The sequence below is a fragment of the Saccostrea echinata genome, unplaced genomic scaffold (assembly GCF_033153115.1).
Source record: "Saccostrea echinata isolate AGI-Se365-2 ecotype Australia unplaced genomic scaffold, CSIRO_AGI_Sech_v1 ptg000023l, whole genome shotgun sequence".
NCBI classification, from domain to species: domain Eukaryota; kingdom Metazoa; phylum Mollusca; class Bivalvia; order Ostreida; family Ostreidae; genus Saccostrea; species Saccostrea echinata.
This window is the reverse complement of record NW_026889772.1, coordinates 11146983-11165372: the sequence shown is the minus strand read 5'-3', so window position 1 is coordinate 11165372 and position 18390 is coordinate 11146983. Positions and strand designations below refer to the sequence as shown.

General features: G+C 30.9%; 1 protein-coding gene across 1 annotated transcript in view; it reads left to right on the top strand.

The window, feature by feature from the left end:
- Positions 1-5753: 5753 nt before the first annotated feature.
- LOC133191280 (MAM and LDL-receptor class A domain-containing protein 1-like) overlaps positions 5754-18390 on the top strand; it is a 37639-nt gene continuing 25002 nt past the window's right edge. The window contains exon 1 of the mRNA XM_061327033.1: positions 5754-5867. Within this exon, the coding sequence (XP_061183017.1) occupies positions 5754-5867 (114 nt within the window). The remainder of the gene's footprint in view (positions 5868-18390) is intronic.

Genomic DNA, 18390 nt, shown 5'->3' with positions numbered 1-18390 from the left:
TTAAACATTCAATATGCCCTATTGTCTTAAACACGTAGAATGACTATCATAATAATTTAGTGCCTGATTACTTAATGGACATACTTCCAGATATATGCGCTGTAACACATCTATTTACTCTACAAGAAATTCTCAAAATTATGATATTCCAAAATGTCGATTACAAACTTATAAGTCTACATTTATTCGTACTGCAGTTAATGAATGGAACTCAATTCCACTCGAAATTCGAAATTTACAGTCAATGTCAAAATTCAAATCTAAAATTAGTACTACAAAATTTGCTCCACCATCATACTTTGATTACGGTAACAGACGACTAAATGTTCTTCAAACTAGACTATGGCACAATTGTGTATTGAATAACGACCTTTATAGATGCAATTTAATATCAAGTCCTTTATGCTCAAGTAGAGGATACATATCATTATTTTTTTGTATGTCCAAAGTATGTGAAAGCCAGAAATGAATTTTTAAATAAATCTTTACAATTTGACAAAATCCACATTCTAGATACACATGTCTTATTATTGGGGGTAGATTCATTGAATGCTGCAGAGAATGAACGTCTCTTTTCTTTTGTTCAAACATTTATTAAACATTCAGGTAGATTTCCTTGTTAGCATTAATTAATATATCACTATATGTACATGTACAAAATTATTTGTATCTATATATATCTGTAAAATGCATCAATTTGTAAACTTTTGCAAATATTGTATACTTTAAAAACATTATGTTTAACATGTTTAACTGTGACAATTTTAATGTGTAATTTATATGTAGGGAGAGGGCGTAACAAGTTTTCTGAACTTGTGCCCAATCCCTTTGTAATTATAAATTACAATAAAACATGTTCAAATCAAATCAAATCAATAACTATCATATGAAACAATAATGGCAATTTTAAAACAAAAAGATAAATAAATGACAAAATTAAACCTCTAAATATCTTAAACATTTTACATAGAATGATATTATATATATATATCTATATCTATCTATCTATCTATCTATCTATCTATCTATCTATCTATATCTATATCTATATATATATATATATATATATATATATATATATATATATATATATATATATATATATATATATATGTCTATATCTATATATCTATCTATCTATCTATATGAATAAAAAAAAAATCATAGTTGTATGTAAACAAATCTCCTCCTCTACGTATTCTTCATATATACATTACGTAAAAGAGGAGTTTTGATTACACAGAATTATGAATATTTTTTTTATTTGTTTGGTTGCGCTAGATATGTAGTCACTTTTGTTATTATTTATTCTCCTTTTTCGAGGGTAGTTTTCAAGAAGTAGATATTTCATCTAATTACAAAAATACACAAATAAATAAAAGAAGAAAATATGATAGGGACTTTTCACTCTCTCTTCCAAAAAGCACATACTCCGTGATAATGCAACATTATTTTCTTTAAAAAAATATTCAGATATTATTTTTAAAGCACAGATTACTTTCAAAATGATATTACAAAATACGAATTTTAAATAAGTTATGTAAGCTGATATTTTTGACATTTAGTCAAAAAGTTATGCATTACATTTCAAATCCGTTTTTATTTACAAATAATTAAAGATTTATATCTTTCAGGATTCTTACTTTGTCTATTTTTAAATTCTGATAAGAATGTGTAAATAAAGCTAATGAAATAAAACACGGGGAGAATGATCAACAGGCACTTCCCCATTTGGTACACTAATATAATCGATTTTATTGGTTTGGAACTCCTTAATTTGATCTGATATTTCGACAATGACGTCAATCAAAATATTAACATTTGCATCTGACTTTTGAATTCAAACAACAAAGAATTTTTATAACAAAACTATTTTTAAGTATAAAGATAAACATGTACGAAAGAAATTTTCAAATTGTACCATAATGTATGACAGTATTTCACTTCAATCTGTGAATTGGGTAGCTCCACCAGCAAACACTTCATTTTTGCAAAGGAAAGATAATTCTGAAAAAAGTATTTAATTCTCAATCTAATGACTAGCGTATCAATTTACCAATTAAATCAAACCATCCTGTTTTTGTTCTTTTTCTTCTTTGAACTGTAGTTCAACTATCACCTGGTGTTTGCATCTCCAAACTTATTCGATACTCAGAAGCATAACCTGAGAACGATCAGTTTTTAAACCGAGAAAGGCTAGCTTCTGACAGATAAGTTGATATATACAGGAATTTCAACAATTTCGTTTAAAGTCAGGCTAGGTCAATATTGATATTTGTCTGGTGAATAACAAACCATATTCTGTGAAGAGGGCATAAAACATAAAATACTGGAAATAAATGAGTCAGCATTTCATAAATTCTATAGTCAATATAAAGACCTTTTTAACAAATAATATACAATTATGGACTCTTTCTGTGGTGTGAATATGGTTTGTTATTCACCAGAATAAAAAAGTGGAATATATAAACAGACAACATTCTCGCTGAATCCCTATTAGTTTTGACACTCATATCTCGCATTTCACGAGCATGTTTTGTAAACAAAAACTTCGTGATTTCCCCCTTTTTGTGTGAGATCAAAGTTATTGTTTTTGCTTTTTTAAATATCAAAATTGCCATAATTTAGGCTAAAATTGATAATAAAACTAATAATGAAAATTAATAATGAAAACATTGAAATATTCAGGAAGTTACGGATTATACCAATTAAAGGAAACACTTAAACCCTGTTATAATGTCTCTCCAAAGGAGAGGAAGCACCACTCTCTGAAATACAAAGCTTCAGTAAATCACGTCAACGTCAAATCATTCATGTAGAAAATGCAATGGCAGAAAGTAAGTTAGTAGTACACAAGTGAGTTAGTTAGTTACTTAATAAGTAATGAATAAGTAAGTAATGAAAAAGGTGAAGATGAAAATGGTCCATCTCAAGAATCCACAAACAATTCAAATCAGTGAACACGGCATAATACATGGACCACTGGAAATTTCCATGATATATCAACCTATCTGTCAGAAGCCTAGGCTTACCTTGGTTTAAAGATTGATCGTTCTCAGAGCATGCTCTTAAGTATCGAATAAGTTGGAAGACATAAAACCATATGCAGGTAATTAAGGAATATTCTAAATAGATAAGAAAAGTTGACGATGGAAAAGCTGAAGTCATCTCATTTGTCATTCATTGTGGTTGCTAGTTGGCCCTTATCGTCTATAGTGGGTTAAACATCAAAATATGAAACAATTTATTTTTCACATACCAAAGAATACAAATAAAGCAATATATTACAATTGCATCTGAAATATTGGCATCCTGCCTCAAAGATATATGAGGCACTAAAAATGTACAAGTTATATCTTTACAAATATCTTCAAATATCTGCATGTTTTCTTGTTTTGTGCATTAATTAAAATGTTCTGCTACCACAGCCTGTACGTCCATGATTTCTGACTTCATTTAAAAGCATAGGTTATCAGTTTCTTTTAGAAATATCACAATTTGCTTCTAAAATTTTGCCTTGTATATATATAAATCATAGCACAAGTCACTTTAAAATTTACAGTATAATAAGAATTTTTTTTTTCATCCTCCACAACAACATATTTACAAGTTCTACATTGGAAAGTGATACCGGCTTGGTGTATCTGCATTTTCTGAAGGTTTTCTCATTTTGAGGAATCAATGCAATATCATCAGCATAAAGCAATATTGATTGTTTTGTTTAGCTTTACCTCACAATTTAGTGTCTTTATTTCGTTTGCAAAGTCGATATCATTAATATATATTGAAAACAATTTTGGTGACATTTTACATCTTTGTTTCACACCTTGGATTACTGAGAAAAAATCGGTCATATAATTATTTAATTTAATAGCACACTGTTTTTTGGTTATAAATAGATGTCACAGCAGTAAGAAATCCTCCATGGTCTCCCCTGAGTAAGTCTGTACCAGAGTAGGTCCCGATTCACACAATCGAATGTGACAATGCGAATTATATTCAAAAGTTGAAACAATAGTCCATTATACAAGAATCATTTTTTTCAATAATATATTTTTCCAAAGTCTGAAAGCTCTTGACAAAAAATTGCATATTTTAACTACAGAATACATAACAATTTGCTTAATAGTAGAAGTTATTTAAGCAAATAAAAAGGTATTTCTAATGCTTTCTTATTGCAAGGAATGTGTTGAAACAAACGAGCACCTATTAAATGAATGTCAGAATGTTTAAAGAATATGGAATGCTGTTATTGAAATTTTAAAATTCAATGTAACATGGAAACTGGTAGTTGTGAGATTTTATTATGAAGTCAATGTAAAAAAAAAAAAAAATCAGTTTACTAATCTCATATCATTTGTAGCCCTACATGTAAGACTGTATAAATAGAAAATTTGGTGTAGAGGACAATGAAAAAGATGAAAATAACGAAAAGTAATCGATCTTTTAAGAGAAATCTACAAACAATGCAAATCTGTGAATAGAGCATAAAACAGCAGAATCATTAGAAGGAATTTAATGTGTGATAAAAATTCCTGAAACACATTTTACATGTAATAGGCTTTAAAAGATCTAAATAGAAGCAAAATAAATGGAATACATTAAAAAAAAAAGTAGAAGAAAGATTATAATTTTAATCATCATATTTTTGTAAATTAAAATACATAACATTTCAGTCTCATTACTTTCTTCCTTGTCTGTATTGTTACTTTTTTCTTCCAGTAAATGTGTTTCTTATCACTATTTAACCCATCAATTTCCATTGATTGTTATAATTGTATTTGTTTCTCCTCGTTGTCCATCAATGATAAAACATGAATGTATATAAGCAACAAAATTTGTATGATGCAGAAAAAGGTAACCAAAGTCTCTAGTTACCTCTATTAATTATAGCGAAAATGCGTGAATTTTTTTTGAAAATCTTCTCTGCTTCTGCGTATGAAGTAAACAAATTGAGAGCATAGTTATGGTGAGCAATGGTGCCTCTTCGAAAATTGTCAATTGTGAATTTCATGGCTCATGAGTCAAGGATTCTGGTGTTAGGACGGGGCACTATTGCTTATATAGTGCAAAGTGGGTTATTTCTTTGAAAATTTTCTTCTCTGTTCCTTGGTATTTAGCAAACAGCCAAAGTGCATGGTTATGATGAGCTAGGGAACCTCTTCCAAAATTGTGAATTTCATGGTCCCTGAGTCAAGGATTCAGGTGTAAGGGCAGGGCTCTATTGATTATATAGTGAGAATATTTTTTTTGAAAATCATCTCTGCCCCTGGTATCTAGGAGGCATATAGAGTAAGCAAGGGTATTTTTACTCTCAAGTGTTGAAATTCTGGACCACTTTTTAAAATGTTTTGGTGCTGAGGAGGGCTCTATTAATTTGTAGTATGCTGAGATAAAATATTCCTTTGTGCTATTCACTATGATAATTTACCACTGTAGATACTGTAATTGAAAGGTCAACTAAAAAAAGAGATTTATACAGGATTTTTTTTTTCATTATCATATAAAAATCACTTTCATATGTTTTAATGGTTACGTTGACTTAAACTAGTATATAATAAATAAATAAAATGAGACAAAAATACTTATTTTCGAACAATAAATGTTCTTCAAATATCAAAGCGAGGATGAATCCTTTACTGGATTGTTTAATACGCAGGTGACAGCTAAGGTCCTCGAGCCTCTTGTTTGAATTCATTTTTACAGAGATTTTTTCTTGCAATTCTCCTGTATTTTCTTTATTTGTTGCAAAGATGAAAGCTGATGATTCAAAACCCATGCAGTTTGAATGTACTGTACATATTTGTACAATAAGTCTAAAAGAAGAAGCACAAAAACAGAGGTATAGGATCAAGTGCCATGAAAGAGTAAGTATCCCCTAAAGACCGGACACTCACGGTGTGTGTAATCTGTAGACAATTCAGAACAATTTGTATGAAAAACGTCAGTCAACATTCGATAGATTGTAGCCGACAATATATATATATATATATATATATATATATATATATATATATATATATATATATATATATATATATATATATATATATATATATATATATATATATATATATATATATATATATATATATATATATTAGGGATGGCAATTTATAACCGGTTAACCGATTACTCGGTCGGAACGATGGTAATCGGTTAAAGAATTTGTAATCGGTAAGTCGGAGAAAATAAAATATGTGTTAATTTAACGCAATTTTCTTAAAATTCATTTAAAAAAAAAGAATCCTCTGCATAAAAATTGATAGTTTAGCATTTTCACATATCTGTCTAAGCTGAATTAGCGGTAATTATGGCTCTTTGAATTGAGATCGAAAGGTAATTAGTTTGTGAAGTGTAAATTACTATTTAAACACCACGTCGTTACCCCGTCCTGTAATTATTTAATGATCTTTTGCAGTTATCTATCAATTTATATTATTACATTGTTTATTAAGTGAAAGTTCCGACCTAGTTTTAATTATGTTGACAATGCAGCATGAACCACTGGAAAATTATCAATGGCTTATTTCTAAGGCATGTTCCATGGGTTTTCTTAATGTTTTCTTGTGTATTGAAATTGAAATAAACTATTTTTACATGTAGTTTATTGATCAAAGTAAACAGAACGTTTCTATCTTTTGATTAACGTATTTTTTAGTCTTGTGTTTATCATGAATAGAGGCACTTGAAAAAAAAAGTCAAAAAAATTAATATGTATTTTGATACGATTAACCGGTTAATCGGTCGGAACGTCTTGCGGTTAACCGATTAGCAATTTTGAAATCGATTGCCATCCCTAATATATATATATATATATATATATATATATATATATATATATATATATATATATATATATATATATATATATATATATATATATATATATATATATATATATAAAGCACTAAAAATGACCAACGACACGAACAATAATAATTGTCAATTTTTGGGACATCCTGTCCCTTCCTCAGGACAAAGAAAAAAGTTAAGAAGTCATAAAAACCAAGGAAATAGAGAAGCAAAAACAACTAGCACTACTACTAGACTACCAAACACTAAATATTTACAATGTTACATGTTTAATTTGGAGTTTATAAACAGTTGTGAACAAAGAAATCCGGAGCGCTATGAATTGCGTCCGGTCTATCGGGTGTTCTCTGGTGAAGTGTGATTTACATAATTGAACGAATTAATTATCGCTAATTAATTACGGCCAACAGTAAATCGTACATTGTCTTATTCTCTCAAAATAACGTAACTCTACATGATAAAAAGAAATTAAAGAAAGATAATATGGAAGGACAGTTTTGAAATATGAATTTGGATATATTATAAATTTGGAAATCGGAAAAAAGAAATAAACAAAAATGTGAGCTGTAAATATTTGGGTAGGTTGTTCCAGGATTACTAATACGAATTAACGGTAAAGTTTACACTATATAGAGAGAATGAACTTGTTTGTTACAATCCGGGATTGGGTCTAGTTCACGTTCATCCTGGTGAAGTCATTAAGTTTGTTAATACCATTAGGGCGGAATGACTTCAGCCTGTGCATCCAGAACTTTTCCTTGCCTTTTCTCTGCGCGTCTGTCCATCTTGGATTATGGTCAATAACCACTTCTGTCATGTCCTCCCATTTGTGACCTTCAAGGTTGAAATGTTCCCCAACGGGTTCATTGAGTTTTTTGGTCCTAATGGTAGAACGGTGATTATTGACTCTCCTGCGGAGATCTCCTGTTTCACCAACATACTGTTTGGAGCAAACTTTGCAACTGATGAGATAAATGCAGTTGTCTGTTTGACAGGACAAATTCTCTAGTATTTTGTAGCTGCGGCCTGTAACGGGGCTGTTAAAACTGTCTGTGTCAGAACTGTACTTACAAAGAAGACATCTTCTGTCAGAGCAAGTTTTAAAGCCCCCGTTAGGTAATGGATTGTCCAATCTGGTTCTTACTACCATGTCCTTCAGGTTCCTCGGGCGTCTGTATGCAGCCAATGGGGGCTCCTTAAAGACCTCTGCCATTCGTTTATTTGAGTGGAGAATTGGCAGATTCTTTTGAAGGATACCGCTGAGGTTCTTAAGGACGGGATGGTATGTGGTTACCAGAGGGACCCTGCCGCTATTGTCTTTTTCCTTGTAGCGTAATAGGTTTTGCCTGTCATGTCCCGCCATCTCATCAATAGCAGTTTGTACGGTGCGGGCATTGTAGCCTCTCTTGCATAAGTGGGACTTAAGGAGACCGCTTTGTTCTTGATATAAGGCAGGGGATGAACAGATGCGCCGAATTCTGGTGGCTAGACCCTTAGGCACACCCTTAAATGTGTGTGGGGGATGACAGCTAGTTGGCATAAGATACAGATGGGAATCTGTGGGTTTCGTGTGGAGACTGAACTCGATTTCACCATCAGTAAGGGTAGATGTAGTATCTAGGAATATGTTTTTCGAATTAGATACGTCTACTGTAAATTTGATAGACTGATGAAAGGTGTTGGCAAACGAAATGAATGCCTCGAGGCTCTCGCGACATTCCACCCACTTCATCTCTATATCGTCAATGAAACGCAACCAGCTAAGGGGCCTAAATGGTGCTTGAAGTAGCAAGTTGCGTTCCAGTCTGCCCATGAAAATATTGGCATAAGATGGTGCCATTTTCGTACCCATAGCAGTGCCATTAACCTGCAGGTAATGTTCTCCATTAAATATGAAGTTGTTATACTACGCTACAAGGAAAAAGACAATAGCGGCAGGGTCCCTCTGGTAACCACATACCATCCCGTCCTTAAGAACCTCAGCGGTATCCTTCAAAAGAATCTGCCAATTCTCCACTCAAATAAACGAATGGCAGAGGTCTTTAAGGAGCCCCCATTGGCTGCATACAGACGCCCGAGGAACCTGAAGGACATGGTAGTAAGAACCAGATTGGACAATCCATTACCTAACGGGGGCTTTAAAACTTGCTCTGACAGAAGATGTCTTCTTTGTAAGTACAGTTCTGACACAGACAGTTTTAACAGCCCCGTTACAGGCCGCAGCTACAAAATACTAGAGAATTTGTCCTGTCAAACAGACAACTGCATTTATCTCATCAGTTGCAAAGTTTGCTCCAAACAGTATGTTGGTGAAACAGGAGATCTCCGCAGGAGAGTCAATAATCACCGTTCTACCATTAGGACCAAAAAACTCAATGAACCCGTTGGGGAACATTTCAACCTTGAAGGTCACAAATGGGAGGACATGACAGAAGTGGTTATTGACCATAATCCAAGATGGACAGACGCGCAGAGAAAAGGCAAGGAAAAGTTCTGGATGCACAGGCTGAAGTCATTCCGCCCTAATGGTATTAACAAACTTAATGACTTCACCAGGATGAACGTGAACTAGACCCAATCCCGGATTGTAACAAACAAGTTCATTCTCTCTATATAGTGTAAACTTTACCGTTAATTCGTATTAGTAATCCTGGAACAACCTACCCAAATATTTACAGCTCACATTTTTGTTTATTTCTTTTTTCCGATTTCCAAATTTATAATATATCCAAATTCATATTTCAAAACTGTCCTTCCATATTATCTTTCTTTAATTTCTTTTTATCATGTAGAGTTACGTTATTTTGAGAGAATAAGACAATGTACGATTTACTGTTGGCCGTAATTAATTAGGGATAATTAATTCGTTCAATTATGTAAATCACACTTCACCAGAGTACACCCGATAGACCGGACGCAATTCATAGCGCTCCGAATTTCTTTGTTCACAACTGTTTATAAACTCCAAATTAAACATGTAACATTGTAAATATTTAGTGTTTGGTAGTCTAGTAGTAGTGCTAGTTGTTTTTGCTTCTCTATTTCCTTTGTTTTTATGACTTCTTAACTTTTTTCTTTGTCCTGAGGAAGGGACAGGTTGTCCCGAAAATTTGACAATTATTATTGTTCGTGTCGTTGGTCATTTTTAGTGCTTTATATAAATTTCCATCCGTGACCTTGTATCTACTTAGTAGATCCGACACTTAGGATATACAGTGTTGTTGGTTTTTAGTGCTTTATATATATATATATATATATATATATATATATATATATATATATATATATATATATATATATATATATATATATAATATATATATATATATATATATATATATATATATATATATATATATATATATATATATATATATATATATATATATATATATAAAGCACTAAAAATGACCAACGACACGAACAATAATAATTGTCAAATTTTCGGGACAACCTGTCCCTTCCTCAGGACAAAGAAAAAAGTTAAGAAGTCATAAAAACAAAGGAAATAGAGAAGCAAAAACAACTAGCACTACTACTAAACTACCAAACACTAAATATTTACAATGTTACATGTTTAATTTGGAGTTTATAAACAGTTGTGAACAAAGAAATCCGGAGCGCTATGAATTGCGTCCGGTCTATCGGGTGTACTCTTGACACTTCACCTGAGTACACCCGATAGACCGGACGCAATTCATAGCGCTCCGGATTTCTTTGTTCACAACTGTTTATAAACTCCAAATTAAACATGTAACATTGTAAATATTTAGTGTTTGGTAGTCTAGTAGTAGTGCTAGTTGTTTTTGCTTCTCTATTTCCTTGGTTTTTATGACTTCTTAACTTTTTTCTTTGTCCTGAGGAAGGGACAGGTTGTCCCGAAAATTTGACAATTATTATTGTTCGTGTCGTTGGTCATTTTTAGTACTTTATATAAATTTCCATCCGTGACCTTGTATCTACTTAGTAGATCCGACACTTAGGATATACAGTGTTGTTGGTTTTTAGTGCTTATATATATATATATATATATATATATATATATATATATATATATATATATATATATATATATATATATATATATATATATGAATAGTTATGATTTTTGGTAACTTGATGTGGAGAGTATCCGACTTTCCTGATACTCTGTTCAAAACCAAATATTTATCACACTTCTTCTTCTTTTTAAAACCGTTCACGGTAGCTCAGCCGGTAGAGCGCTCGCTCCGTGATCGGGAGGTCGTGAATTCGAATCTCGGCCTCGACTGACCCAAGTCGATAAAAAATAGGTAGCAAGTGTTCCTTCGCCATGCGCTCGGCACTTTGAAGTGAAAGTTGCGGGTCCTTCGGATGAGACCTTAAAAACCGAGGCTCACTGCTCAATGTCCCTGAGTGCCGAGTAAAGGTCAACATTTGAAGCCCTTCACCGGTATATGGTGACGTTTCTATATGAGTGAAAAATTCTCGAATGGGACGTAAAACAGCATGCAATCAATCAATCAATCTTTTTTTTTTTTTAAATTATATTTAATAACATTTACTATGTTATAACAAGCTAAGCGGCAAGAGATACGGGAGGGAGAACTTGAACAATTTAGAAAAAAAATGTTCTCTATGTGTTTCGCAACTTAATTCCATAAAAAATAATTGAGCGCTCAAACAGAACATGATGTCACAAGTTGATTTTTATTAATATATACACTTATGATAAGGATTTATTAAAAGTACATCCTGTTTTGCCGTGAGAGAACCTCAGATGTTGTTGATGTGCTTCGGTTTAAAATTATTTGATCATAAAAATAAAAAGCTATAAAATTTTAAATCAATTCACCCAAATTAATGTTCTTCTTAAACAGGTTTGAAAACTTTTTTAGACCAGTGTGGTACACGTGCCTTTTCTATCGAACAATTATTTCTGCTGGAAAAAAATATTAATTTCATTTAGAAATTGACAAATAAATAAGGTTAAACCAACCCTTCATTTCAACTCTGTAATAAGGTTACAAGTATTTAAATCACTTGAATGCTTACCCATTCAGATCATAGAAGTGAGGTCATCAGGATCATGAAAAAGCATTTTTATTTACTGAAAGATTTGAAACAGATAACAGCGCTGTTTCATTAAGTTTTTCCTTTCATTGATGGTCCAAATATATCTGCAAAACATTCAATTTCATTTTTTATGCATTTTACTTGTTTTTCTGATATAACGAAAACATATTTCAATTTTTGCTTTACGTTACTTGATTAGTAAGTGTAAACAGCTTCTAGGTTTCTGTTTGGATTTTGGTAATAAAATGAAAAACCCAGATAAATGTGAAATATACATAAAATTGAATAACTATGTTAAACAAAGATTGATACTAGAGATTTTAATTGTTTACATAAATATCGCTTGTTGTCAATCGGTTTAATTTTTCGATCCTTTCTGTTATATTTCTATCAGACCTTTTATTTTATCTAGCTATTTGTCCTAAGCTTTAAACTCCTCAGCTAATATCCTAACCTTAATGAATGTTTTGGCCCTTTTGCAACTACATCCTTCTATTGATCGGTTCTCTGTCATCAATTATTGTGAGCTGCAATCAATTGTTGTGAGCTGCTATCAGTTATCGTGAGCTGCTAGACCATTGTCCTCTCGTTTGCTTTTTGGTGTCATAGAATCTTCATTATTTTCTTATTTTCAAAATCCAACATGCTCTCATATGACGGGGTTTTAGACAAATCATTATAACCAAAAAGAAAATGGATTTTTTTGTATATAGAGTGTATCTTATTCTTCATAAAAAAGAGCTCATAGCTAACTTGTGCAAAATTTTATTTTGATAAAAACATAGATATTGAGGTTGAGAGTTTTTTTTTTATTTGTTCCTTACAATTCAAAACGATTTACTGAGTAACATAGAATCTTATACATTTAAAGAAAAGTTAAATAATAACAATTGCGTTGGCGGTAGCAGTTTTAAGACAGCTAAAATGACACTTTAATTAAATGTACCATTTAAATCTTTTTATTAAATGTGAGTTTTTAGTACTTTTTTCCCAAATAGAATTAGATGAAATTGAATGGTTCCGTGCTTAGTACCTGGTTCAGCGCATTGCGTTGGCAGGAGTCATAGACCATAACAGTATAAATAGCAAACAATTTTTATACATTTCATATCATTTTGATAAATAAAGATGAGACAATTAAAGAGAAATTGGAAACTATTGACGTTTATCGTGCTTCAGAGCATTGTATTATTCGCAATAGCCGATGTCCAGACCAAAGGTAATGTTTTAAAATTAAAACAAAATTATTCTTTTTAAGTTTTAATTATGTATAAACAATTTACATTGTGAATATATTCTATTATACTGGTAAATTTTTCTCTTTTCATTTTTCTTTTCCAGCCGTTGGTAAAGAAGAGACCAGACTAACCCTAAATAAACTGAGACAGAGATATGAATCAATCAGATCCGAGGTGGGATTTTCTTTAGAACTGTTACACAGCATTTTATATGTACTCTATGTAACATCTTTATTATCTGATTTAATACACAGCAGTGTTTTGGTAAGTAGGGACGGATAACTAAGGTGAGGTGAAAGTTTTCTTGTTCAATCTCCTACTGTCAACGAAAAATAAAAAAAAAGTTGTATTAAATTAATGAAGTTATTACTTTAAGTAATTACTACCACATATATTTCTCCGAAATAAACTGCATTCGGACACTCTTCAAATGAAATAACTTAATATATGAGTATTTTAAATGAATGCATTTTTGATTGCGACTTTGAGACGAAAATTGAATGAGGAAAAATTCTTTTAAAACTTCTATATAGGATGTTTTGTTTTAAACTCTGCTTTTTTTTCTTTTATCTGTTTCCTTAAAAATTAAAGAAATAATTAATTATTAGATTATATATATATATATATATATATATATATATATATATATATATATATATATATATATATATATATATATATATATATATATATATATAATACTTAAAATAAAGAAGAAAAACACGAAAAACCTCAGTAAAGTTTTAGGCTTTTAATTCTTTCATCAAAAGCTTTACAAATCATTTCGTAACGCTTCTGAAGATAGAATGAAAGGCCTTACGTTTTACTGAAGTTTTTTTTCGTGTTTTTCTTCTTTATTTTAAGTATTTAATTCCGACCACTGAGACTTTATATATATATATATATATATATATATATATATATATATATATATATATATATATATATATATATATATATATATATATATACAATACACACCTAAAACGTGCTGCTTTCAAAAAAACTTTCGTGCGCTTTATCGTGCAAATCGTGTAATCGTGTAGCGTTTCGAGTAAACCGTGCTCCATTTTGTGTAGACTTCACAGTGTTTCGTGCAAACCGTGTAGCTAGCGTGCGAGAAGCGTGCGAGAAACGTGCAACTGTCACGCAAAAACAGTAAAAAAAACGTGCGACTTTCATACAAGGATCGTGTGATGAACATGTAGGATTGCAGTGAGCGAAGATACATACTGCCGCCGCCGACAATATGTACCGTCACAACTCACAAACTTAAAACTTGTTCTGCTATTATCTCTTGTCAATCATGGCTACTCTGACACCCCAGAAAAACAATTGACTTTTATTTTGTGCAAGCAAACGGCCTTATTTGTATTTAAAGGACACAGATAAATACCCGGGGATTTTATTTCTTACATCAATCCATATTTCTGCACACAGTGAATTTATTCGTGAATAAAAAATAGAAAATGTATGTGTAGAAATAAATCATAGATAATTATATATTAGTTGTTTTATTAATCACGCAGTTTTACAGTAGTTCTTAGTTTTTAAATTAAGCTTTCTGTGTTCTAAAGATACATCTCGTAACCGCATATTAGGCATTTTGAATTTTTTAAACAAAAATCGAAAAAAAAAATGTCAAAATACGTGTTCTTTCATTAAATTTAACAATGATATATATTGAAAATTTTTATATAAAAATTGTTATTTGTATACTGAACTTCTTTCAAATATGGACAATGGCAATAATATGTTTTAATAATTATGAAAAAAAAAAGTCAAGATCCTGTTTCAAAGCACACCTAAATGCATTTTATAGTATTTATATATGTGAGTAATCAGTTCAACTGAAACACATTAAAGATTGAAATTAAGCTTAATTGAAAATAAAAAATCATAAACCAAGAACATTAACCTTTGACAAAGTAAGACACTTTGTTTACATAAAAGGAACTTTCTTTACTTGAAATCGTGTTTAAATGCTGAAAATTAGAGTCCCTTTAACGGAATCTACCTTTCTATTTAAAGTCACAATGTCACAGAAAATGATTTTGAAAAGCTCATATACGTTTCAGGCAACAATGGAAGGTTAAAGTACACTTCCTTACTCTAAGCTATCAGACTTATTGTCCAAAAATTGGAATACTTACAAGTTTATTGTTAAAAAATACAACCTTGGAATAAGTATCTGACAAGATCCGAGAATTAAAATTAAATTTAAAAAAAAAAATTTGAAGTAAAGATATGCAACTAACAATTCATAATTTAAAAAAAACTGGCTGGATTTTATTGATATTTTGTGATGAAACTTTGATTTATTGCTAATTGTCGTGGTGAAAAATTCCAAGTTTTTTTTTAAAAATGTCCACCATTATTTTCATTTCTGTTTTGTTTCTGAATTTTTCTTGCTGCTATTTATGATAATTTGTATGAAAGTTTTTTTTTATTATCTTTTATTTGTTTAGCCAAATGTCTCACATTCCATGAGAACCTTTTTAATTGATCAAATTATCGACAGAGTTAATTTCATTAGGTAATTTAACTAATTTTCACACCTTGACTACGACAAGAATTTACGAGTGATTTTAGTAACAATGCTGGACTGTTATGTTGATTTAATTGTCTATCTTTATGATTTTACCCTTTATCTCATGTGTTTAATCTTTTTTACTCAAAATTCTTATTTATTAATCAGTTGGAGACGGACAGTCGTGTTATCAACTCCAAACTGCAGTCGGAAGAAATAGTAATGAATCTCGTTTGAACATCTTTATTCCTGCCTGTAGTAAACCGGTTTTCCCTTATCAAAAGCATCAAAAGCATTGAAGTATTAGGATAAGAAGCGCCATATGCCGAGTTGGAAATACGTTACTAATTGTCGTGTACTCATCATTTGAATTTCTAATAATCATGAATTAGTGAACGATTGTTGATTGATTGATTGTATGTTGTTTTTCGTCCCGTTCGAGAAATTTTAAATCATATAGAGACGTCAACATATTCCGATGAAGAGCTTGAAATTTAGACCTTTACTCGGCACTCAGAGCCATTCTTTATCGTGCCAACGCCTACCGTGGGCTTCGGTTTTTAAGGTCTCATTCGAAAGACCCGCAACTTTAACTTCAAAGTGCCGAGCGCTTGGCGTAGGGTCAGTGCTATTTTTATCGACTTAGGTCAATCGCGGCCGTGATTCGAACACACGACCTTCCGATCACGGAGCGAGAGCTCTACCGACTGAGCTACCGTGACGGCAAAATTAATGAACGACATGAAAGTAATAAATTTCGATCATGAGATATATTTTTTTCATTGCACAGTCTCCCTATCTATAATATCTTTGATAATTCTAATTGTTGCCTATTTATGCCCTCTAGATGCATTTTTGTAAGAAAATTATTTCGATATTCTAAATATTCTGTCAATATGCAGCATAAACCTATCAACTTGCTACATTACTAAGTTGGTATGCAAGGAAAATATCAGGGGATACGAATTTTCATAAAATATTAAAAAATCACCTACATATGATTTATAAGTTGCACGATGGCATTAATGAATTGAATCTTGCATATGGGGTATCAGCATGAAACGTATTTTTGTTTACAAGCAGCTTTTGTAAACTTGCAGGAATGGCTTTTGTAAATTGCATGTCAACATAAATAAGTTGCGTATTTCCATAGACAAGTTGCGTGTCAACAAAGATTTGTTGCATAACTTAGATAAATTTAACACTTCAACATAAATTTAAATGTCGACCTAAAAGATTGCATATCAAAATAAATTAGCTGCATGTCAACATTGATTTTAATATTTAACAAAAAAGTATACTACATTGTAAATTTGAAATTTTATGGGTTTCGTAATTTTTATCCGATCACATCTTTCTTGCATGTCATTTAAGTTATATATATATATATATATATATATATATATATATATATATATATATATATATATATATATATATATATATATATATATATATGTAAATATCTTCATATCTTATAATTAATTGAAAAAAGCTTGGTTATAAGAGACATAAATATCCCACCACAATTTTTTGTTATCCGTGATAAAAACATATAAAATACTTTTAACATTTTTTTTTCTAAAATTTAAACAATTTTGAAAAACAAAACTTTTGTTGTACACATACCTTTAAATATATCTAGGCTTAAAATACTTTATAAGTTTTTAGCTCTATTGGTCAGACACCAGAAGAACTTATGCAGTAGCAAGGTGTTCATCGTCCGTTCATCTGTCTGTCTTTCTGTCCGTCGGTATGCAAACAATTTATTTTGCAAAATGTTTCTCCTACAGTTTTGGTCCGATTTCAGTTCGATTTAGTACACAAGCAAACTATACTAAGACTTAAGAGTATCCTAAGTAGGCTACTGACAGATTAATTGATGTTACAGGGCCTTCAACCATCTCATTTAAATTCAGAATTTCGTAAATTTTATGGTCGTTATAATGACCTTGTTTGGAAAAATATTTTACCTATGGGTCATATTTTGACATATATTCCTTACCAATTGTTAAGCCTTTGTTTATATACTAAATTTGAATATTTGAATTTTCCGTCTACCTGATCGATACATAGGGCTCACGGCGGGTGTTACCGGTCAACAGAGGATGCGTACTCCTCCTATGCACCTAATCCCACCTGGAATTTCCAGGGGTAAATGAATTACGTCCTGCTCACAGACTTGTATTGTTTGTAGATTTTTTTTTAGATTGATAGCTGTATGTTATTTTTTTTTCATACACGGAAGGATATTGTCATGGTTACGAATGATAGTAATTTCTGTGAAATGCTTTCAAAACGCTTTACCTCATACAGTTTTGGTCCAATTTTGATACTCAAGTAAACTATACTAAGATACATAATTAGTATTTGATGTCGAAGAACATTGTAGTAACGTTTATTAAAAATAAAATAAATTAAAGAAAATATTTTGAAATTCTTTCAGAATACTTATCCTACAGTTTTGGTTCGATTGCAGTAAGATTTGGTACTCTGGTAAAATATGCTAAGAAACATAATTCTGTGTAACAGTTTTAGATTTCCATGAATGGTTATTTTGAAAAGACATTTCCGTGAAAATATTACTCATCTTACGGTTTAAATCTTTTTCAATAAAACTTAGTACACAAATAGACAGCTTTCATTTATTATCTTTTTTAGTATCGGTACACAAGTACTAGTACATGTATATTACGTCATAGATGGTATTTTTATTTGTTTTTGTTTTTTCATAGCTAATATTTTCAAGTC